Below are 24,944 nucleotides of genomic sequence, written 5' to 3'. Positions count from 1 at the left end.
CGACTTCTCTGCGCCTCACCCACGGCGCGTCTCGGGTGCTGCGCTAATCAACTCGCCCAAGTAGCCACTCCGCCCCAAGTAACGTAAGCTGTGCTCCGTACCCAGTGAGACTAATAGTTCATAAAGCTCATAAAGAAGAAATAGGAAAATGTATTTTGTCACTTACGTTACTATGCTACAAAGACTAAAGTCTCAAATCCCAAAGACAGATACTCTTGGAGGTACTGTGAATAAGCTTCAAAAATCGGAGTCCTTGGTTTTAAAGTTTTGTTAAAGGGGCCACACCCCTTTGGCTTGTTACAAGCTGCGGAAAACTCATAAGCTCATAAAGAAGATCTCAAAGACGAAAGTTCTAAAATGATGCCCCTTATGCAGTTATAGTCACCACACATGTCTAACATTCCCCCACTGGTCATGTCAGATGTGGGAAGATTTGCATAACACACCACCCAAATGTTCACGCAAAGAAAGAAGGCCGTAACTTTTTATTCTCTCTGCCCAATGTCTGCCGCCAATGTGAAAGCCTATGGCCTTCCAAAAGGTCCTGAGATTTTACAACACTGTGTTCCAAACAGTTTCAACCCAAATTGTGAAAGCTAAACTATTTTCTGTTTCTATAAAGGCCTTCCAAAAGGAGGACAGCAACTAGAAATCCCAGTGCTTCAAACTCAAGTTAAGTTGTATTTTACACAAATGCACTGTTCCCGAACAGTTATAAGTCATTATTATCCCAAATATTTGTAATGGTTTTTATGTGTGCTTGTTGCGCCGGGACACACGCCATTTTGGCGGAGGACGAGGTCTGTTTTCCTGTGAGAGAATTTGCCTACAATGCGGGTGTCTGTGGTTCTACCACCCACAGCAAAGATTAAAGTGGGGCCCAATATGTTCCAACTTTGGATTAAGGACTAGTCTGGCGTTTCTGACTCACAGCCGATACCAAGTATTTTGTAAAGGTATCAAAATTATCTACTAATTATTATCAGACACAGACATTACCTGTCATACTCTCAGATCCTTTCCCTGAAAACAAAGCTTTGATTCAACCCACTGCATAGTTTTGAACATAAAATGGTAGACCTGTAGAGCGTTCAATTAAAAGTGCATTAAAAACATAGCGTTGGTCGTTTTCCATATCTGAATCACAACAGCTTGCTTTTGTTCTTTGTCTAGACTCACTCCAGTGTTTTAAACTAAATGTTTAACGTCATTTACGCACGATACCTAATACATACGTGGATTATAGCAACTAAACACTGTAAAAGATATATTTCAGTCATTGATAATCAAGTACCGGGCAGACCAATTGCTTTTAACAAAAAACCATTCCCCAAAGAAGACACGCGAATCTGGATGGCAACAAATGCCTCATTTGTAATGGGTTTTAATGTTTTTGTCTTGTCGCGCCGGGACACACGGCATCACAGTATGGTGAGGGGTAAGCGGATAAAGGGGCAGTATGGTAAATTTCTGTCACACGCTTGAGTAATTTGGCCAATCACAACACACTGGATAGCTGGCCAATCAGCGTACACCTCACTTTTCAGAACGATGAGCTTTGTAAAAATCGAAGGTGGGGTATAGAGGAGAAACAATAATGTACATTATATGGAAAATAATGTGTTTTTTTGACCTTAAAAAAACGCATAAACCCATGGCATTACACCAAATACACAAATAATGTTATGTTTAAGCAACGTCATATGACCCCCTTTTAAGATTTTGTAATCATAATAGAGATCCAGCCTATGTCAGGTCGTTTTTTTTGTTTTTTTTTTTTTGCGATGGGCCACTCCAGATGTCTGCATGGATGAGCTCTGACCTCCTTTTTGTTGTGATGGGACAACAAATGGCAGACGGTCAATTGTTTGGGGCCTCAGTCAATCTAAAAATAGCGCTGTGACCTTTTGCACTCTGCGCTTGCCATGGCCACTGTACAAACGGAACGCACGTCCGCCCCCAGTCGTTTTATCAGGTAGCTGCGACAGCTGCACAGATCAAGCGGCTATGGTGCCCCCAAATTAAAATACACATGAAAGTAATAACGGTGATTAATTAATTTCATGTCAAGTTTCCTCTTGTTGATGTTGATTAAAGCGGATAAAATGTTGAACTGGTTGTCACTCTGGCTGTGTGCTGTCACATATTCTGTTTTTGCCTTTGGACAGAGTTTTGGAAACAGATGACAGAAAACGCTGGATTACAAGTGTCAGGAAAATAATCACAACTTAGTAGGAAATAACCACACAAACCCACTACTGACTCATCAGTGAACCTTCTCAATTGGGTTTCATCTCAAAGGATTGCAGTAGCTTTATGGTGGAGGATAGCAGAAAGACAATAAAAAATCATAAAGAGGAATAATTTGAAGACATGACCCTGTTACCACAGGTCTGCCTGGGTACAGGACCATGGGGAGCTTTTAAAACGCTTTAGGAGGACACACAGGGACGGGCAGAGTTACATGTCAAACACGTAGCTCTAAGGAACATAACTGCAGTATAATGCAGTTTGACATCAGATATTAATCTGACAAAGCCTATTCATCAGTGTGAACTGCTGGCAGAGCAAAGACAAAAGCATGGGACAGATTTACAGCCCCGTTGAACCAAAGCAATATCTCACACCTTGCCCTAACCACATATCCACGTGGCTGTTAGTGTGCAGCACGTCATAAAGCATATTGCGCTTTTGCAAAGACTGCACTAATGGTAGTAACTGAGTACAGATGCTAGTGTATGATGTCAATACAGGCAAAATCTCAAGTAAACATATTTTATCAGGTTTTTATAATTTACTATTTTTTTTTATTAATCATTAGTGATTTGTTGTAGATGCAACTCATTAAGAATGAAACAAATCAGGGTTGTTCGAAATGAATAGCAATTAATTTTGTAATGATGCGTAAAAATGCAGAATGGAAACAAAAATGTGTACATAATGTACAAAACTCAGAACTAATGATTCAGGAATGGAATTTTTAATTGAATAAATTAAAGGTTATTTGCCTAATGTTGAAATGACTTTGCTGCATCACCAATTTTTGCTGTCTCTTATGTCACCAAAAACCAACTGGAAATAATAACATTCATTTGATTTGTCACCACAAAAATCGTTTATAGTTATATAACTGCAGTTTCGGTCAGGTGTAGCAGCAGTTGAGAAATTGTACGTCTTCTCCACTAGAGCACTAGGAAATGTTTGTAAACTTATATAAAAGATGTAATACAATGCTGGGTTTTGGCTGTAAAAGCCAATGTATATGTGAAAAAAAATTATTAATAATAACACAACAACCCATCATGCCATCAAAGAAAGCAGTTCAATACAATCCATTCCATTTCATTCACCAACCAAGTAATTGATTGTGATTAGTCTGCAAGTTATGTCTGAGCAGCTCTGCCAAACACAAGCATCTGTTTGTTTTAGCTGATCTTATTGTGACTGGAACGGATTATTTCTCAAGCTTTTTATGTGTATTCATTAAAACACCAAAATAGATGCACAAATGAAGTGTAAGCAAAGTGTTGATTTGCTGCTTTATTAGTACATACAGGGTGACTCTTTATTTTGACAACTGTGTGTGTTCTGTTAGAGTAGAATGCTGGAGTAATTGCTTCATTCTTCATCCAGACACAGTTTTAAAAGAAAAGCACAGCCCTAACATGTTTGCAGTAGGTATGACATACACTGGGGTTACTGGGTTTTAAGCAGATTGGACATTAGTGTCATAACCATTTTATTTTTATTTTTTATTTTTTTTATTTTACAGTTTTCAAAGCATTTCTAATCATACAAAGAAGTGCCTCCACTGTGGCTGACATTTCAGAGTAGATATAGGAGTTATAATTTCAGGTCATATTTAACAAGTAAATATCACCATTGATCTGCTCACATCAAACACCCTTTTCAGTCTGAGAAATAACAATAATTTTATAGGGGCTTTTTATACTGCTTTTTGCTGTGCAGTGACTCCATTCATTCTCAGCATGGCAGTCCACATTGGCTGAAATGTCTGTATGCACCTCAGTGATATAAAAAATATATCAACATAAAAAATAAACAGAAAGTAGCTTGCAGTACCATGATATGTCATTCTATGTGATGTTATATATTGGAGTACCATGGTAAAATATTTTCAGATACCATCACTGTACTGCATGATTGGGGATGCAAATCAAAGTTGCAAAGAAATATTAAGCTAGGAATAAAATAAAATAAAACTTTTATTATAATAAATTTAAATTAAACTTAAATTTTAATGTTGCTGAAAGAACATATTAGAATGATTCTGAGAAATCTCGAAGGCACTAAGGATTGGTGAAAATTCAGCTTCACTACCATCACAAGAATAAACTACATAAATACAATATGCTCATTTAGAAAAGTTGTTTTAATTTGTAATAATATTTTGCAAATTAATGTTTTTAGTGTATTAATCCAATAATGCAGTCTTGAGAAGAGTCTTTCAAAATTTCCAAAAAAGTAATTATTCCAAAATTGTATAATAAATACGTTTTATAGACATGCATTTATATTTTATAAATATTATATAAATTTAAGTTTTATATATATATTAAGTAAAACCTACAATAAATATGTAATAATACATAATTTATAAACAATTTATAACATACAGAGAGAAAGAGTAAATTTTAGTACTTATTTTCTAAAATTATTTTTGGATTTGCATATATATTAATAAAATTATTATTTCTTTTATTTGATTTTTTATGGGGGTAAGCAGCCTTTGATGTAAATGCTCTGATCTACTTAGGGCAGTGTAACATGGAATGGACTAAAAAAGGCTCTGCCTCACAAAACCACCAATCATTCTGCATTCAAGCCAAACAGGCAGCGCTGGCAAGACCCTGCTCCAGCTGCTGTGTTGAGGGCTGGTCTGAATGCCAATTAGAGATGAAGGAGTGATGAAGAAGGCTCCAGAACCCGCGGCTTGATGAGGCCGACGCGGCTCTATGGGCTGATTGTTTGGGGGGTGGTTGAGATATGCTGTGCTTCTGTTTTGACGCCAAGCGGGAGAGAAGTGCTCTCATGGAGAGCCAGGAGGAGAACATGATTGGCTAATTAAAACAGATGAAGTCTGAGCATCTTGGCTGCTGATGGGCCTCTTCAATGCCTGGAAGTGACTGTTACAGTCAGGGGCCACATGGCCAGTCGCTCCGGTCTTACAGCGGCAGTGGTGTGTGTGTTTGTGTTGCACGTACTGCCCACATAACAGTGTAAATCTCAGTGTGAATCATGAAACACAGTCTGTGGTGTGCACAGTGCTGCTGAATCATACATAGGCAAGTAAGTAAATAATTAACATTATAATCTGGGCTTTGTACTTACATATTTATGAATTACCACTTAAGTCCACCATGCACGCTTGGTTCACAGTGTTCTGACATCTAATATCTAATTATAAAAAATAAATCTTCTAACCCCAAAAAAAGCAAACATCCTACAGCACCTCAAGCAAACACCCAAAACCCATTCCCTGTGGCTCAAAGCCCATGTATTATTGCAGCCATTGAACTTGGAAATCATCTGAACCTTGAGTTAATCAAAATCTGATCCGCGAGATCTGTGGCTCGCTGTAGTTTGCCCTCAGAATTTTATTTATTGACAGAGCTGCTGCATGGGGCCATGGCGCTGAACCTGTGGGCACCTTAGCCGAGAGAGATATTTATCTGAGTGATCCCTCCATGACAGAGGATTGACCGCTAGATGGAGGAAAGATTTGAGACTCTGAGGGCCGTAATTGCTGGTCAAGTAACAGTCAACACATAGCATTTCTTTCTTTCCGTCTTTTTTGTCATACACACACTCATAGAACCAAAAAAAAAAAAAAAAAATTAGAGGTGGTGGTATACCCTCAGGACTTTTTGCAACTGATCAACTTATAATGTCAAATGCAGTAATACTATGTCAAAACTAAATCAATCTCAAATGGATCCCACTGCCATTTTTGCCTTCTCTCGGTGGAAAATGATTGTGCCACAACCCCAAAACATCACAAAAAAAAGTAAAACAACACAGAATATAATTTATTTAATAAATATTTAGTTTATTTATTTATTTATTTTTATAACTCATAATTAATACACCTTGTAACATCACTTAAAATAACACTTGCTTATTCTGTAGTTAATTTCTAATTTTATTTTGTTTTATTTTATTTAACTGTGATGACACACTGTCATTTGTTTATTTATTTATTTTTTTAATTTGTTGATATACATTGAAAATTAGGTGTAGAAATTTTGCTAGTAGAAAATGGTAGTAAATTTAAAGTCGGCATGAAACGGAAGTAGATTGTCTTTTTTTCTCTACTGTGACATCTATCCAAGTGAAACGGAATTTGAAATGAGGAATTGATTCAGGAATTGATTGGATCATTGGAAGTTGGGGCGTTGCTAACAAAATGGAGGTAGATCTGAATGCCAGTTTGCAGTAAGTTGTGAGGGGATTTCTCTCCACTGGATTCACCGGAGACACCCTTGAATGAAGACATGTTTTATTTATTGAGGAAGATGACAACGATCAATGGCACAAAACATAGATAACAGCGCTCTGTTAAAAAAAAAAAGTTTGCAATGTCCTAAGAGTAAAGTTGTGGTAATATCCTAATATCCTTTCAACTTGTAAGGTTAGTGTGCTCCCCCATGACTTGCGTCAACACTGGTCAATGTATTGATTTCTGTAACGTGAGTTTTTCCCCCAGCGTTTAGCCCTCACTTCACTAGCTCCGCCCTTGTACCATATCCTGTGACCGGAAGAGAAGATGAGTCATTTTGAGGGGGAGGGGAGGTTAACGTTTTTGATTAAAGATTACGAGGGCACATGCATTTTAATAAAATAATAAAGTGCACGGATAAATTATTTATAATAAACACAGCAGTATTCCATTAAAAAATAATAATTTTAAATTCTAGATTTCATGGTGACTTTAAAGGAACGCATTGCATTAAACATGAGATTTTGAAATAGAAAAACTGAAATATAACTCTTCTTGTAAAATGTACTCCAGGAATCTTTGTTTTACAACTTCAGAAATATGTGTTGAAAAAAGAAAGAAAGAAAGAAAGAAAGAAAGAAAAAGAAAGAAAGAAAGAAAGAAAGAAAGAAAGAAACGAGAGAGAAATAGGAAAGTCTAATTTGGAAAAAGAAATAAATAAAGTACCTAGCTTGAGTAAAATGAAAAGAAAAAGAAAGAAAGAAAGAAAGAAAGAAAGAAAGAAAGAAAGAAAGAAAGAAAGAAAGATAGAAAGAGGGAATTCTAATTCTGAAAAATAAATAAATTAACTAGCTTGAGAAAAATGAAAATAAAAAAATGAAAGATAAAAAGGTAAACCAATGAGAAAGAAAGAAAGAAAGAAAGAATAAACTAATGGGCTATTAAAAGAAAGAAAAAGGGGAGAGAGACAGAGGAGAGTAAATTTTAAAAAGAGAAATAAAGAAAGAATTAAGCTAACAAAATGAATTATCAAACTGAAAAGAAAGGGATACAAAAATTGAGAAAGAATGAACAAACTAATGGGAGAGTGAGTAAACAAACTAAGGAAAGAATAACAAAGAAAGAACAATCGAAAGAAAGAAAGATTGAAAGAAAGAAACAAACAAAGAGATGAATACGGAGAGGAAATGTGAGGAAAAGTGGTAGAAAAGAAGGGGGTTGGGAGCCTGAGGTAGAGCTGCACTGGCTTTGACTCATCCAGCAGAGATAAGGTGTAATTCTCTTTAGTAAGCCTGGTGTGCTTCTCTTCACCTCCGCTGTCCGTCATACTTACAGCCGTGCCCCTCTCTATCTCCACCCCTCACTACCCTGACAATCACAGCTCTGCCCTTCATAGCCACTGCGTTCTGCTGCAGCGATACACTTGATGATGTGCTTGTCTGCTGCCTAATTTAATGCACTATCAAATCAACAGAGTTTGACTGATGGGACGGTCAAGACTCGCTGCATGTTGTCATGGTCAACAGAGAAGTGCTGTGCTCGGTCTGTAAGCAGAAGCTCTCATTCCTCCAATCAGTGTTCACCGTGCCGTCTCAACACAGGAAAGATAACTTTAGTGGAGGACAGCAACACAACAGATCCTTTTTATATCCTTTTTATGATTTTATTAAACATTTAACCGATACAGCTGGCCTAGAGTAAGTTGAAGTTAAGTGGGGGCCTGTCTGCCCCACCCTGAGAGCCCTTTGGTCCACCTTGCATCATAGAGCTGGTTCTGCTACAGTGGAAATTTTCCTTTTGTTTCCAGCCCAAATCATTGAACACTACATCACACCAACCCAAGGTTTGAAAAGAACAGAAATGTTTGGACTATTACAGTCATTTGAGAAGATAGCTTTTTGGGTAATTCAGCTGTACCCATCCACTTATTCCCTTCATTAAATTTATTGTGGTTTCTTTTGTTACTTTGAAACTAGAAAAAATGTGCTTTAAAAATACATCAAAATAAATGGCACTAGTTTCCTACTACTTACATTTTACATACATTGCCATCCAAAAGTTTGGGATATGTGGATATGTATTTATTTATTTTTTCCATTTCATAGGAAAAACAATTAAGTTTATTACATATTCAGTACCTTGCAAAATTTTGGGGTCTCTTATGTTCAACAAGGCTGCATTTATTTAACAAAAATATGGTAAAAACAGTAATAGTACTATAGAATTAGTGTGAAATATTACAAATGTAAAAAAAACTGCATTCTATTTGAATAAAATTTAAATGTAATTTTTTTCCTGTGATGGCAGTATTTTCAGCATCATTACTTCGGTGTCAGACAATCCTTCAGAAATCATTTAAATATGCTGATTTGTTCTTATTATCAGCATTGAAAACAGTTGTGCTGCTTAATATTTTTGTGGAAACTGTGACACATTTTTTGTCAGTACCCAGACACAGAATTTATTTAAAGGGAAATCTTTTGTAAAATTATAAATGTCTTTACAGTCATTTTGATCACTTTAATGCACCCTAGATTAATGAACAAATGTATTAATATTTTTCAACCAACCAACCAATCAGTCAATCACTCAATCTGTCTCCAAAACAATGAACAGTAGTGTATGAAATGGAAAATCTCAACCTTCATGTTCCAAACAATTTATTTTATTTTATTTATTCATGTCATTATTTTATTCAGGTTTAATTAGGTTGCAGTGGGGATTGCTTTTTTACGTGTATGCAACAGATTGGAATTTGAAGAAATGAAAGACATTTGAGCAATAAGGATCTCAATAAAAAGTATGCTAGCTGTTTTCCAGTACTCAGCTTTATCCGTAATAATGTCAAGCATGTGATCCTCTGGAGAGCTGAAACGTGATCCGAGTACGGCTTTTCCATGCTGTGTAATTACTGGTGTCACCGTGGGCTCTCTGCCTCAGCAAACAAGCCTAGAAGAACGAGCGCAAACATTTAGGCAGCGTAATACAGGTGTGACCAGCCGTTTCACCACACAGCTGCCTGTCTGTCTGTACACAGAGAAGCCCTGTTCAAAATGAAGCCATCAGAATGCACTGCATGCATGAGACCCTTAAGAAGAGATTTTCACTTAAAGAAGACATCTGCAGGATCAGGAATGAGAAGCGCGGCCGTCTCAAGACCACAGCTTTCTTCTCGTGAATAATTGTTTGCACAAATGGCTTTTATTTTAGAGTGGAGGCGTTGAATCTTTTAAGAATGGTGCAGGGCATTAGGGGAGGGCAACAGAGGTGTTTTTGACTACTGATGAGCTGGAATGATGCACAAGTGCCCTCCATCTCCCCGAAAATTATGCAGAAAGCCTTTCCATTCTGTCTTTGTCTGTCATTTTTCTCTCTCCCCCTCGCTCCCCTCACTCCCGGCCTCAGCGGCCGTGTGGCAAATTGCTTGTGTTGTGTAATTTACTCGGGGGCCGAAGCTTCCCGTCAGGAATCCCTTCTGGGGGGGTCAACTCTGTCCTACTCATCTCTGCTCAGGGTGGCCTCTTGATATTGCCCATAAATCTGGGTATCTCTGATTATTTTGATACTATTGTCCAACAGAGTAATGGAATGTCGGCCCTCTTAAAGTAATCCTCCTATCTGCGTGACCTACCGGAGACCTGCGGTGAATTGGCCTTGGCACTAAGCCGTGGTCTATGGTCGCAAGAAATAAGCTGCTGTCCTGCTTCCATTCTTCTTCTCCTTCTTTTCACTCAGAGAGAGAGAGAGGGAGAAAACAAGCGCTGTACTATAGCATTCAAACTGTACTGCTGTCACCTTGAAAACCAGCCCTCATTTTTCACCGCTGTGTTCCTTTTCAATTTAGGCGGGCAAAAAACACACAACTCCCCCAAGCCCTTACCCCAATGTGCTTTTCATATTGTTCAGTCAGGGCTCATTAAAATGTTGAGTCATCATTGAACTGTGCCAGGACTTTTATTCAATGGGAGGATGGAGCGTTTAATATGTGTGAACGCTCAGTGTATTAGGCAGATTGTGTTTATAGACAAGATGGCTGAGATTATGCTTTTATTTTTCCTGTAACTTCTCAGTCATTATGAAAAGAGATAGTTCACCTAAAAAGTGAAAATGGTGATCATTTACTCATCGTCATGAGGTTCGAAAGCCGTTATGACTTTTTGTACACTGTGTATATTGAACTCTATTCAAAAATAATGAAAGAGAATGAAAACTGGGGCTGTCAAAGCTCCAAAATGACAAAATGGCATCATAAAGGTATCATAAAAAGTGGTCTATGGGCTTGTGCGTTATATATATTAAAGGTGTCATGTGATGAGTCATACAATATGCTATTTGAGGAACAGACTGCAATTTTAGTGAGTGATTATCAGTTGCTATTCATTGAAAAGATACAAATCAAAAGAAGATTGAACATGCAGAGAAAAAGATATTGTGGATACAAATTAAGAACATGTTCCCTCAAATTGTTAATCATTCCCTTGTTTTAGTTAAATAGTGGCCATGATTTAAATAAATCAATGGAATACATTTGTAAAATGTGGCCATTATGTAATTTAAACTAAGGAAAAAATTATTGAACTGTAGTCACAAATTACTACACTGTAAAAAAGATAATAATAATAATAAAAAAAAATGGGGCCCAATGTACTGTGTTAATTTGAAGAAACTTTTCTTATTGATTTTGAATCAAGGATTGCATTGTGTTTGTGTTTTAGGGCTAAAGGAAATGTACAGAAACTTAACGGATAATCCTGGCAGAAAAGTGTCAGTAGATTATTTTTCCTTACAGTGCCAGTCATTAGAATGAACTCTTAATTCATGGTCACAGTGTTATTTTTATTTTTTATCCACGTCATATGTTTAGAGTGACATGATGGTGAGTAAATAATGGCATTTTCATTTTTGGGTGAATTATCCCTTTAAGAGCCATTTGGATAGGATTTGTAACATATATTTAACTTGGAATACAATTATTAAGAGGAAGTGTGTTTGATTTCATGTGCTGATTAGGACAGATTGGCTAAAAGATCTAAATTCATAATGAAGCTGCACCAGAGTAACATCTACTGGAATTTAGACTTTAAGGTATTTTAAGGTAAACATAAATGTAGAAAAGCAATGAAAGAAAAATAATATACCACAATCACATGTTTTTTTTTATCCAAATGGAATTGAATTTCTCAGAGGACCTCCAAGGTACTGAAAAACGGTAGTTAATTTGCTCTATAATTTTCACCCGAGGTTGTATCAGAAAAACACAAACATTTTTGATTCGGGCAGGATTAAAATCACAAAATACATCTATGAAACACAAATTTGCCTAAAGTCCTCAGAAAAAACTGGTCCCGTCTGAACAGGCTTTAGACAGCGAGCTGGTTGGCGTCAGATGAAGCATAACCACAATAGATCGGCAAGGTTCGAGTGTCAGTAAATAGAATCAAATGACGTCTGAAAGCGAGCAGGTCATTGTGCTGGCAGTATGGGTGACGCTGTGGTAAAACTGTGGCCGAGAGGCAGTTCATCAGACAGTGTGGCTGCTTTTAATTAAAGAGCGGGTCACTGTAAATCGTGACCAGAGGCTGTGTTGAAAATGACTGTGCAGCAGCACCTCATGACGCACATTAGAGCCCTGTTTCCTTCATTCCTCTGTTTATCTTGCTCCCCACCCCCACCTTGTCCTAATGTCTCATTGACGCAGAAATCCCATGCTACTCAGTCCAGCTCTGCTCTACCACCATTGAACTATAAATACTCCATGCCTCATGCTTAAAGCAAATCCATCCTCCTCAGAAGTTACGGAGGAGTTTGGTTTTCTGGAGGGCTAATTACAGCTTCAGCGTCCGTGATTAAACTCTGTCTCAGCTCTGATTGGCAGCCAGGGAATCTGTTGTCGTTTTCTCATGTAGGCTGAATGCTGGATCTTGGATACTCATGGGACTTCAGCATAAGAACAACTGCCGCCCACACAGAAAACCCAGACTTGACTTGACGCATGGGGTCCACAGTTTGACAAACAAAAGAGAATATAATTGCTCCCTTAATGGGCTGAACAGTATTCATTACATAAACCTATGAGTGTTTCCTCCCTCTCTTTAATTGCTGGCCATTCAAATGACAAGATAAAAGAATAGCTGACTCATAATGAACAATCTGTTGTCATTTACTCACACTCATGTTGTCCCTGTATGACTTTATTACTTCTGTGGAATACAAAATGATTATAATAATTTTGAAGAATGGACTTGTATTTATTTCATGCAGTGTAAGTGAATAGAAACTAAGGCTTTTAAGCTTAAAAAAGAACAAAAATGTACCATAAAAGCATCACAAAAGACCATTTTCTATAATTTAAGTATTATGAATGTGTACAATTGATTTTTTTGTGAGAAACAAACCATTTTTTTTTTGATTGATTTAAATTATTATTGGCTTCTCTGCTTCAGTATTTATTTTATTTAAAATCGTTTAAGTCTTTTTAAGAATAATAAATATTAATAAATTTTAATTAAATAATATTTATATTTATTTCTAAATTATAGATATGTGTCATTCTAATTTATATAATTTATTAATTTATTAATATAAATTAATTATCTATTCTAAATATAACCTTACTTATTTTGTAACCTTGCTTATTTTATTTTTATTTTTTATAAGAAATAGAGAGAAACAGTCCACTTTGCAAGAGTTTCTGCTAAATTATTATGATAAAGAAAAACATAAATTAAAAATATATGAATCCACATCACATGACATAACACCCTTACCCTCTCAGTCAGTTACTGTCCATCTCTGTCCAAATTGCATTTGATAGAAGCTCTAGAGGTTTTCTCCATTTCTGCACAAAGATATGAATCTTTCCCTCAACTCAGTGCCTCTGTTTTTCCAGGGTCACAAGCTTAACAATTAAAGATCTCCACATTGAAACTGAAGGGGGTTTAATATAGCTTTTAATGTAACTTTAATGTAACCCCTTCTTCATGTCAAGGAAAAAAAATGGTCAATTTCTATGGGATGAAATTAGACTCAAAATGATTAATAGATGCATGCATGATTATCCATGTACTGCATAAATTTTATACATATATCTTACTAACCACAAAAAAATGCCTTTCAATCTGTGGAATTTAAGATTAAATGATTGTGCAGAGATTTGTACAAATACAGACATGTTTGTGAACAAAAATGTTCTGCATTAAGATATCAAAAATTGCTCATGCAAAAAGGAATCCGTGCATAAGTTGATCAGGTGACACACGTACATTAATTGTCTAAAAGTCTAGTTTGAGTCAATCTTGTTCGGTTCATTTGGATTTTGAGACTTCATTTTAGCAGTTCATTTTAGCAGTCACGTCCCCCCACACACATCTACCAACAAACAAGACCAGTGCAATTCATTAACGTGTACACGTTAATACACTGAAACAAATGCTTTTCAAGTGGTGTCTGCAGAGTTAAGAATTACATTAAATACAGATCTCCCACGGGTCTTTAAAAACTCCTAAAGTGAGTAGTATCAAACTTAAGGCCATAAAAAGTTTTAAATACGTTAAATGGTATAAGAAATGTTTTAATTATAATTTCAAGAGGTCTTACAGATAGGGACGGAAAGACAAGTGGCTATACGGCTGGATTAAACTTCAAAAGGCAATGATGTCATTGAATAAATATGAGCACTGCACATTTCAAGTCAAAACACGGCGTGGATGTCTTTATTTGAATGTATCTGAAGGGAACCGACTGTCCTCGGAAACGTGTCATTGGCGTTTTAATTTCATTTTACCTATCCACCTTTTTCTTCAGTGCGGAAGTAAGCCTATGGGTGAGACTTACGGTTCATTAGCCGCTATAGGTAAATAACGAGGACAATAACAACATGCAGTAAATAGTAAAACTGTTTGCACTACAAACCAATATGTTCATAATTTAGATAATACATTAAAATAATATGATAAGACACACCAACTTGCTGTTTCTCAATTCCAATAAGGAAAGCAACGAACTGAACTGTCCTTACAAAGAAAACCGCCATACCTAACTTCCCTGAAACAAAAAACCAAGAACGCAAAGAACGGACCTGTGTTCTCGTTGAAACCGGTCTTGCCAAGCTTCCTTGAAAGAACGAACTCGGAAGGACGCGAGAACACAGAACGCACTCTTATGAGTATTGAGATGTGCTGCGTTCTTGCTTAACTGACCGCATAGTCACAGCATAAGCAGCTCCCAATGAACCATAAATATAACATAACATTACAAACAAATGTCATTACTTATTAAAACATTTCAAACTATTATAGATAATATTTACCTACCGTATAATTGTATATCGTTTTATTTTATAGCGTTATATGTTTAACTATGACTATGTTAAGATTTATTTTAATATGCCAGTAAAAATACTGCGGACTTTCTCCGGGTCTTATAACTTTATTAAAATTAAATAAAACAAAACGGTAAATGTTTACTTTTCAATATCCAACAACCATATTCTCTCAAGTCTGCACTCGATGCATCCTCGATATCAACAACAAATAAAGCGTCTTCTGTGATTTCTAACGGCTCGATTCTCTCAAGTCTGCACTCGATGCATCCTCGATATCAAGAACACATCCGGGCACTTCCATGCGTCCTCTGTACTTGCGTTCTTGAGAATTGGAATTTAACTTCGACGGTTAATGATGACGTATAGCGAGAACACAAGGACGCAAGATCGCTAAAGAACGCATATTTCAGATCAACAAGTGTTTGGGGAGCAGCTTTGTGTACAGTCGTTACCAGGGAAACCGCAATATTTCAGAGCTCCTAAAGCGCCACCTCGTGGCAGAGAATTAATTTGCATTTTCAACAAGCCTTTCTTGCTGTTTATGGTCAGTTCAATGCAAATATCAATCCATGTTTTTACGCAGCAAACACATAGAGTTGTAAATGAGAAGTACGTTAATGTGCCTTCTAAAAATCGTAACAATTAATACAGTAATATTTATGTTTTAAATTTGCATAATTTATATGCTTGATTTATCCCTTTTCATAAAATTTGTGTAAAGGCTGAAATGCTGTTGTGTAAGATTTTTGTTTTTGTGAAAACCGGTATCTGAACTGTAAATCATGCAATTTTATGGCTCAATACTGTATTTTACCATAGACATTGTCCAACCCTACTAAACCTGTGTTCGTTTTACTTGTGCAACTCTTAAAATGGGTCATAAATTGTAAATAGTGAAATAAAATTCCTTCCTTTATATTTGTTGATATCTGTGTATTGAAAATATTTCTGTCTCCTATCTGATTATATATATATATATATATATATATATAAAGGATTTTTTTTGGGGGGGGGGGCTAGTTAAATTGATTTTCAGGGTTACCAAAATCTGAAGAGTAAGCTACCTGCCCGAAGGGCTACCAGGGATTTGGAAATTTTGCGAGCCCTGTAATAATAATAATAATGATGATGATGATACATGAAAGAAATAACTGACAACATGCTGTTTAATTACACAAAGAAGAAAAAAACAAGGTACCTTAACAAAGTTCTTGTTTGGCAAAATTAATATCAGCTATTCTGTGTCTTAAGACAAGTTAAGTTAGAACAAGTTCAATTTAACATCTTTATTATATTTCTATGGTAGACAAGAATAGCCAAACCAAAAAGAAACAAACAAAACACAATGTAACATTCATGAAACGATACTATATCGAATGCGCACATGTGACAGGGGCAAGTGCCATCTAGTGGTCGCTGATTTTCTGTGGCTCAGCTGCGTGTGGATCGCGAGCTGTGTGTGTGTGGCAAGGCTAAAAGGGTGGAACAAAAGTCTCAAAATTCAAATGAATCGAATAGAATCGACTCAGAAGAGATGTGAATGAATTAGTGATGGGAAGTTCGGATCATTTTACCGACTCGGACCTTTGAGTCTCGTTCAGCAAAATTAATGAATCTTTTTTCCAGTCATTTCGTTCATTTCAGCAAAATGTTACGTGTTACTTCCCTAACACATCTACTACTTATGCAAACATTGATCACACTACAAACAATACAAAACTATAATGCTATAAGAAACAGAAAAGATTAGTTCATTATTTACCTGGGTCTTTAGCCTGTGTTTAGCACACCTCACCTCTTATCTGACAAGTCTTCAGGTTTGAGTCGTTCGTTCATCACGTTACAGCCCCATAAACTTTCCCAATGCAGTCTGAGCCGGAAAGAGAATTGATTAGTTCACCTTTCAAGTCTTCGGGTTTGAGACGTTCGTTCATCACGTAACAGCCCCATACGCTAAACCTATGGTTGAACGAATCGTTTGAGAACGAGCCATCACTAAAAGGAATGTACGCGTGTCGCCTGATCCACAAATGCACATTTTAATTGCTACATGCACAAATTATGATACTTTAATACAAACTATAACATTTGTATTTACAATTTGTATTTATGTCTCTATTTGAACAAAATGCTGCACATTAATGTAATTCTTAACTCTGCAGACATCACTTGAAAAGCATTTGTTTCAGTGCAGTGATGCACATTTGCGAATTTTTCGAATCGTGTACACGTTAATGAATTGCACTGGGCCTTGTTCGTTGGTAGTTGTGTGTGTGGGGGACGTGAAATGTTGTAAACTGCGAAGAAGAAGTCTCAAAATCCAAATGAACCGAACAAAATCAACTCGAACTAGACGTCAATTAATGCACACGTGTCACCTGATCCACTAATGCACGGATTCCTTTTTGCATGAGCAATTTATGATATATTAATGCAGAACAGAACATTTTTATCCACAAACATGTCTGTATTTGTACAAATTGCTGCAATCATTTAATCCCGAATTCCACAGACTCAAATTGAAAGGCATTTGTTTGTGGTTAGTAAGATACATGGAAAAAATGTATGCAGTACGTGGATAATTGTGCGTGCATCTATTAATCATTTTGAGTCTAATTTCATCCCATAAATTTCTCCCCCAAAGCTATTATATGGATTCAGAAGACTTTTGACATGAGAGAATATTTTCATTTTTAGGTATACTGTTCCTTTAAGAAAGTTTGAGCAGTATGTTCTCATGGGCATCTTTGTCCATCGCTATACCAAGACCATGTCAATGAACAGAATTTCCTTTTTGTCAGGTGCTTCACTGTTCTGCAGCATTGATGTGAACAATTAATCAACCCTCAGGGTATGACTCCCACATCAGTACTCAGTACCCACATCATAATTCACTTAAGCGTCTTTTGACCCTGGTAATAAATGATACTTGTAGAAATATATAGAGTGAAGTATCCAAGGTCAATACTCTGCAGCAAGCCGCAGCTCTACCAGTGTGGAATTTTGAGTGGGCAGCGGCAGACGTGTTGCTGAGTGTCAGCCACTTTCAAGCTAGCTATTTGGTTAGCGCTTAGTGCGCACAACCCCTCCCCTCTGCACAGGAGTCATTAATTATACCTCCTCAACCGAATTAGACATGGAGCGTTTTATCTTAATAGCTCATTGCAAGCAAGCCTCCAGGATGGGCATTATACTGTTTTCATCTGGCGAAGGCGTTCTCATTCAATTCAGTTCCTCTCTGTCGCTTTTGAGGGCAGAGCATCTAAGAAGGCTTGTCGCAAGCCTTTCCTCATCCTCCTGGGGCCTGAAGGTGAAGCCAGAGACCTCTGATATTGTGCGACACTCATGTAATCACTCCTGAAGGGGGGAGACGTTGATTGGAATAGAAGCAGGTTGAGATCTACAAGCACAAAATCTATTTTCACCGTGACCATGGAAATGCACAGCGCGCAAACAATTAAAATGCTAATTTCCTATCCCTGTGGTAAAGTGCTAATGACTTTTCTAGTCATCCAACGTCTAATAAATAGTTCCCAGTGAAGGTTATAGGATACATTGTGGAAACCAGTTGAGGACAGATCTTTTTCGAATGTTCAGGTCATTCCATATGTGTTTCATGCACTGTGGGTCAATGGTGAAGAGCAATACATACAGTACACTGCAAAGTCACTGGCATTTTATTTTATTTTATTTTATTTTATTTTTTGCTTTTTGTGAAATAGGGTCAAATTAATAAAAATAAACAATATTAAAACAATTCCTGTACACATCCATAGTATATAGAATATAATTATTTAATGCTCACAAAGTAATTATTTATTCAAAGAAATACCTGTCATACAGTATGTGATTTTGTCTTCATGAGCAAAGACTTTGAGAGGAGACAGGGTTACATTAATAAAAATTATAATAAAATAATAATAATGAAATATATAAATAAACTATTTTATATATTAAACAATATTAAATAATATAAATAAAAATAATAAAACAATATATTTATAAAATTAAATATTTAAATATTTGTATATATTTAATTATCTTAAAAAAAATAAAACAATTGAGAAATTTATGAAGCTCTGCGTCCTCACAAACTTCATATTTCTTGTGTGTGTTCCTAGTGGGTGGAACTATAAACACTGTCAGGGACTGTCTTATCAGCAAGGCCAGCACATTATCATAAATAACCATGTCTGTTTGAGTGAACAGGAAATTGATTGTTTTTACAAAACTTTTGATGATATGGCAGTTGTTCATTAGCTGTCAGATGCTCCGATATTTGACAGCAGCAAGAACAAGAAACAATGTGCCGTACCCTGCCTGACAGTAAGTAAAACAAAGTTCAATATATCAAACTACTGCTTGGCGACAGAACGGCACTGCATTCTCAGAAGATGCACTTTAGCATCTTTCCTGGCTTCAATATTGACATCGCCTTTAGCGCTGGTTTAGTATCTTGCTCACGTTTCATCTAGATTATCTGTCAACAGCAGTGAGTTTACTGTCAGTATGGCACTGTTAGTCTCACTCAACTTCTTAATATATTTTTCCATTTTCCTAGGAGTTTCTCAGTTTCTCCTTTTTGATCTCCAATTAATTTAAACACTTAATACATAAATACATATTAAATTAAACTGTCTTCACAATATCTGAACCATTTGGGCCCTTCAGATCAAATGGTCAGAGGCCCCATTGGTTAGTTTGTGTCTTTATCCACCATAACCCCATTTTACTTTCATGATAAACACAACTGAAGTCGAATGAAATAAACAAACTTACTTCTTCTTTATTAAAAGCAGTAATACAATGAGGACAAAATTAAGCATCTTAATTTGGATTCTCTGCTCCATTGCTTCACGAAGCTCCCTTTTAATTATAATTATCTAATGAGGTCATTGAAATGCATAGGCACAGCCGGCTTGCTTTGCATAGTGGCGGAATGGGGCTGTTTTCATCACAGGCGCTACATTGCCTGTGTTGTTTGATTAGATTTTGAGTAGCTCAAACACTGTCATTACTTAGTGTCTGGAGCACAAGTGCCTTTCTTCATCAATTTAGTTTATCCAATTTCTTTGTCTTTTTCTCTCTCCGCTTTACAAGTCTCTTGCTGTTTAAGTGTCTTCTTGGTTTATGGATGGTTGTTAGAACATTCACTCTCTTCGACTTTGTAAAAGCAAAGAACTTTTACACAAAACAGAAAGTAGGTTTTCAAAGTTAGATTTTAATGCCTCATGCATTGATTATTTATGTTTTGATTTTTAAAACCCTTTGCATTTATTACATTTATTAGGTGCCGACAAGTGATTGGCTGCATCCAAACCAAAATTAGACAGATTACATAATATTTTTTCTTCCGAAGATTGAGAGTCCGTATTGTGCATCTGGTAGAGGGTTTGTGAATGGTTTTGTGAAGTGAAGCGACACAACTGACAGAAAGGGTCAGAAAGCTTTTGGATTTCATCAGATGAACGAAGGTCTTATGGGTTTGGAATGACATGAGGGTGAGTAATTAATGACAGAATTGACAGAACTCTTTAATAATCCCATCTAATTTGTTATGTAATTAGTTGTTGGGTAAAAGCAATATCACACTCCCAATCGTGTTCTTGGTCTGAATATTTTGGCATGAAATAACAGCACTCTTGTTCATGTCATACTGTTTATATTCAGTCTGAAAGACATCAGAGATTCAATGTCTGTGTATATTTACAATGTAAGTACGTGTGTGCATTTGCAGTGAACGTATACTGTAAAGTTTCAAGGGCAACATAGTTTCAAAAACAAATGCTCCAACATTTCCAAATAACAGATGAAAGAGAGAGAGAGAGAGAGAGAGAGAGAGAGACGAGCCAGAGGCCAACAGTGAGCAGAATGACAGAAAGAGAGAGAGAGATATGTGCACGCTACACACGAGACAATGGAGAGAAAGTTAGATAAGAGAGAAAAAAAAGGGACCAGAGCTAGGTTTAGCAATTTCTGAGTCCTGTTCCAGTAAGAATTAATGGCTCGGTGCAGTTTCAACTCTAGGCAGTTCTTAGCGTTTGCGCTCTGTTTTTATTAGCAAGCTTGCTGACGTCAGCCCACCCTTCCAAAACACACTGAATTATTCAACTGCTTGTGGCCTATCACTCCATCATCAGCACGTACAGCAACATATGTGTCCTGCCAGACAAGCATAAGCATCTCTATCGACACGCAAAGTGGGAATTGTGCCCAAATATAACACGGCTTTACTCCAGCATTACTAAAATGTTTGCACGCCATCTCTGTAAACGACTGACAGTGCAAGAGGAATCGTGTCCTTTTATTTTCAATAAGGTAAGTGCTCTGAAAACATCAAATTCATAAATCATTCTTTTAGCATGGTAAGCCTGGAGTCGACAGAAACTGCAAGTAGTTACTTTTGTCTTCAGCTGAGACAGATAAGCTTGGTGAGCCATTTTTACCCACAGTGCTTGACAAAAGAAATGTGCCATCAAACCAAATGAGACAGATTAATGAAATGAATTTTTCACACAGTAGAACAAGAAGCGTTGGAGAAAGTTGGAGGGGAGAAACTCAAAAAGAAAGGCGCTTTGACTCTAATAAGGTTGCGGATGAATCGGCGGCTGTGCTGCTGATAAAGGAAACTCTGGTGGTGTCGGAGACGTCCTCAGTCGCCGGTTCATCAGGGGTTACGGCTTCCTCCTAAAGCATGCTGATAGGATTAACAGAATTAACCCAAATTTCCTGTGACACTGGTTAGCAGCACTGCAGCTAGTGAGATACCCCGTTCCCCCTGATCACTGCTCATCGCTCTCCAGTGCACTGACCTAGCACACTTAGGAAAGTTTGGTCATGACTGTCGTGTCTGAACAGCTTTTTCCTAAGGTTTTTTTTCTTCTTGTTCATCAGACTAGCACTGAGCTCGGATATATCATCCTTTAGGAATTGTTGGCCTATTGTTTAATGAAGTATTCAAACATCATATTTATTTGACTTGATTAATTTTAAACTATGTACAGAAGTATGTGTGGCAGTATTTGATTATTGTATTTAAATTTTGTTTTATACATACATTTATATATATATATATATATATATATATATATATATATATATATATATATATATATATATATATATATATATATATATATATATATATATATATATATATATTAGTTACATTTTAGTAAAAGGCATACAGTTTTACCGGCATCTTTATTTATTTTTATGAATTGGTGCATAATCAGACACAAGGGCTGTATGTGGCACTATTTGATTAAAATACTTTATTTTTGTTTTATTATTTATTTATTACAATTTATTTATTACGTGTGTGCGTGGGATGCGGGAGAATAAAATGATTCTCAGGACTCCCGCAAAATAGAAATATCTAAACATAAAATATCTAAAACAAATAAATTGTTATTCATCTATTGCACAAAAGTAACATGAACTAATATAAAATATAAATGATTAACAGGTGAAAGCGTATGCAGAGAGTAGGTTATAACGTGTTTGCAGCGTTGAGCAATGCAGTGCTGGAATTTGCATGCTCACGAATCCTCTCATTATAGCACATGAATTGTAGACATTATGAAAGATTCATTATACATATATGTATTGTGTTATAACAGAGATTTGTGAGATTGCGATGAACTGAGATGTCTTTTAGAGATTATAAATGCAGCGCTCTTTACTGGCATTCTGCCAAGCCAAACCATGCACGCAGCAGCCGCTTGCTTTAGTTAAAAATAACAGTGTTGTGTAAATGTTGATGCTGTAATAACAAATATTTATCGGGAGTGTGGGAGCTGGGATTTCATAAATTTCATGGAGAAAAAAGTAACGTAACTAGTAATGTAACTAAATACTAATTACTTTTGAAATAAAGTAATCAGAACAGTAACGTCATTACTTTTAAAAGGAGTAATCAGTAATCAGTAATTTGATTAACTTTTCAGAGTAACTTGCCCAACACTGATGGTCAGACACAAGGACTGTGTTATGTGGCAGTGTTTGATTAGTTTTATTTATCTTTTTTTTTTTTAACTGTAAATTTTAAATTGTAACATTTATTTTATTTTATTATCTTTTTCCTGTCACTGTCTTTATTAATTTATATTTATTTATTTATTCTAAACTTTAAACTTTTTACATTTTACTTTTAAGCAACATACTGTAGAAATGTACTTTTATTTGATCTTTTTCATGTCACAACATAATTTTTGTGTATTTTTTTGCATATTCAGACACAGGGACTATGTTATGTGGCACTATCTGATTAATGTATTTGCCTGGCCTCTGTTGATCTGATATGATTTGCTCTCAAGCATTGCTTTATCCTTACACCTTGCCCTCTGGGACTGAGAGAGAGACAGCAAAGGATACAAAGCAGAGCTGGATCCTCAACAAATACAGGCTTAGTGATCACAGTCTAGCCATAGAAGACAGACACTGACAAACATGGCATCCACAGGAAAAACAAATCTGTGTTCACTGTGACACTGGCGAGATTTGGACTGAGGCACAGTGGAAAATTTGAAGAACTTATTTTTCTCTGTGTGTGTGTGTGTGTGTGTGTGTGTGTGTGTGCATGTGTGTGTGTGTTTCTGTCACTGTTGTTATTGTGTGCACTGATATGTTGGCAATATTGTAATTAAAAGAATAACGCCAGTAAGCTATTGAGCAAGAATGTGACACTCCTCTTTTCGATTCATTTCCAGATGGGCAAATGGGAGAACCAGAGTTTGACTTTGAAATATCCTGTGTGGCCTCGCTTCAACTCTTTTGGTGATGCAGAGACAGACGACAATCACCTGACCATTGTAACTCTAGAGGAGAAGCCTTTTGTCATTGTGGAGAACGTGGAGCGCCTCACAGGCACCTGCATGAGAAACTCTGTGCCCTGCCGCAAACACATCAAAGAGTAAGACTTGTTTTTCTCAATCTCCCCTCCGATGCTCACCTTCTCTATCACTCACTCATCTACTGAAAGAATCACTCTCAAACTGATAGATGTTTGACACTGTGACCCTAGAGTGGTGTGCAGAGTGATGTAAGAGCACTCTTAAAGAGAGTTTGATATATGTTGAGGGTTGTTGATTGCATACATCAATCAATACTGTAGTGTTACTGTCCACTTCTGGTTGGAAAACACTAAATTAGTTTTTTTTTTTTTTTTATGTGCTTATTGTTCAAGGGAAACCCACATGTGTTTTTTAAATACATTTTATAAAATTAGGAATACCTTTTCTAAAGTTACAGTAAAAACTATGATGCTTTAGAAATCATTCTAATATGCTGATTCGATATCAGTGTTATCGAATACATGTCTTTACTGCCACTTTTGATCAGATTAATGCAGAAAAAATTATTATTTTCTTTCTTTAAATAGTACTAACTTAAACAATTAATAAAAAATCAAAACCAAAAAAAAAGTCACAGTCATAAAAGTTGTTGGGATCTGTGAGCCATGATTAACACTGAGAGTGAAAACTCCCCATGTAAAGTGGCTTTTATTGGATTTTTTTACACTGCTAAATAGGGCGAAGAATATACGATCTCATAGGATCACTATATCCTGCTCTGTATGCTTGAAGATTTGTCTCCCTTAAAGAACTGAGCGCACACACACAAACGCACAAGAGAATACATGGATGCCACACATGTCCACTTGCAAACAGGCCAGTGCTCTCTGTTGTGTTCCTCCAGTGGCACAATTCCCACTCAAGCATCCATTGTGCCCGTTTGGAGGAAGAGGAAGAGGCAGGAATTACTAAGGCATGCAAAGACACTGGCAGGATATAGTCCCGTCCTCCCTGAGACAGACCTCCCTCTCTTTCTCTGTGTCTCTCCCTCAGCCTCACTTTATTGATTACTCATCTGCTTGGTTTTAACAGCAAAATTATTCAGTCAACTTAACTACTCAGCAATAATCACAGTGAACAGAACTAGACATTACCTTAGTGCATCAGAAACACTAACTGGAACTTAGCATAAACACGATCAGAGAGTTGTTATTATCTCCTTGTGGTTTGATTAACCTGCAAATTTACATTTCTAAAAGCTTTAGTTTGCTTATAGAGCACATAAAATGTTTATGGTTTTTTGAAAGCTCATCTGTCACTGATATATGCACAGTATTCATTTGGTGAAGCATTGAAAAATGCATAG

At 36.4% G+C, this 24,944-nt stretch overlaps 1 protein-coding gene across 3 annotated transcripts in view; it reads left to right on the top strand.

Annotated features, from left to right (window-relative positions):
- The window catches only part of LOC109097270 (glutamate receptor ionotropic, NMDA 2A-like), a 135,109-nt gene that overhangs the window by 90,782 nt on the left and 19,383 nt on the right, over positions 1 to 24,944 (top strand). For all 3 annotated transcript variants that reach the window (XM_042720397.1, XM_042720396.1, XM_042720398.1), the window contains one exon: positions 23,495 to 23,697. In XM_042720397.1, the coding sequence (XP_042576331.1) occupies positions 23,495 to 23,697 (203 nt within the window). The remainder of the gene's footprint in view (positions 1 to 23,494; positions 23,698 to 24,944) is intronic.

This window comes from Cyprinus carpio, chromosome B3 (genome assembly GCF_018340385.1).
Source record: "Cyprinus carpio isolate SPL01 chromosome B3, ASM1834038v1, whole genome shotgun sequence".
NCBI lineage: Eukaryota > Metazoa > Chordata > Actinopteri > Cypriniformes > Cyprinidae > Cyprinus > Cyprinus carpio.
This window is presented reverse-complemented; position numbering and strand designations above follow the sequence as displayed.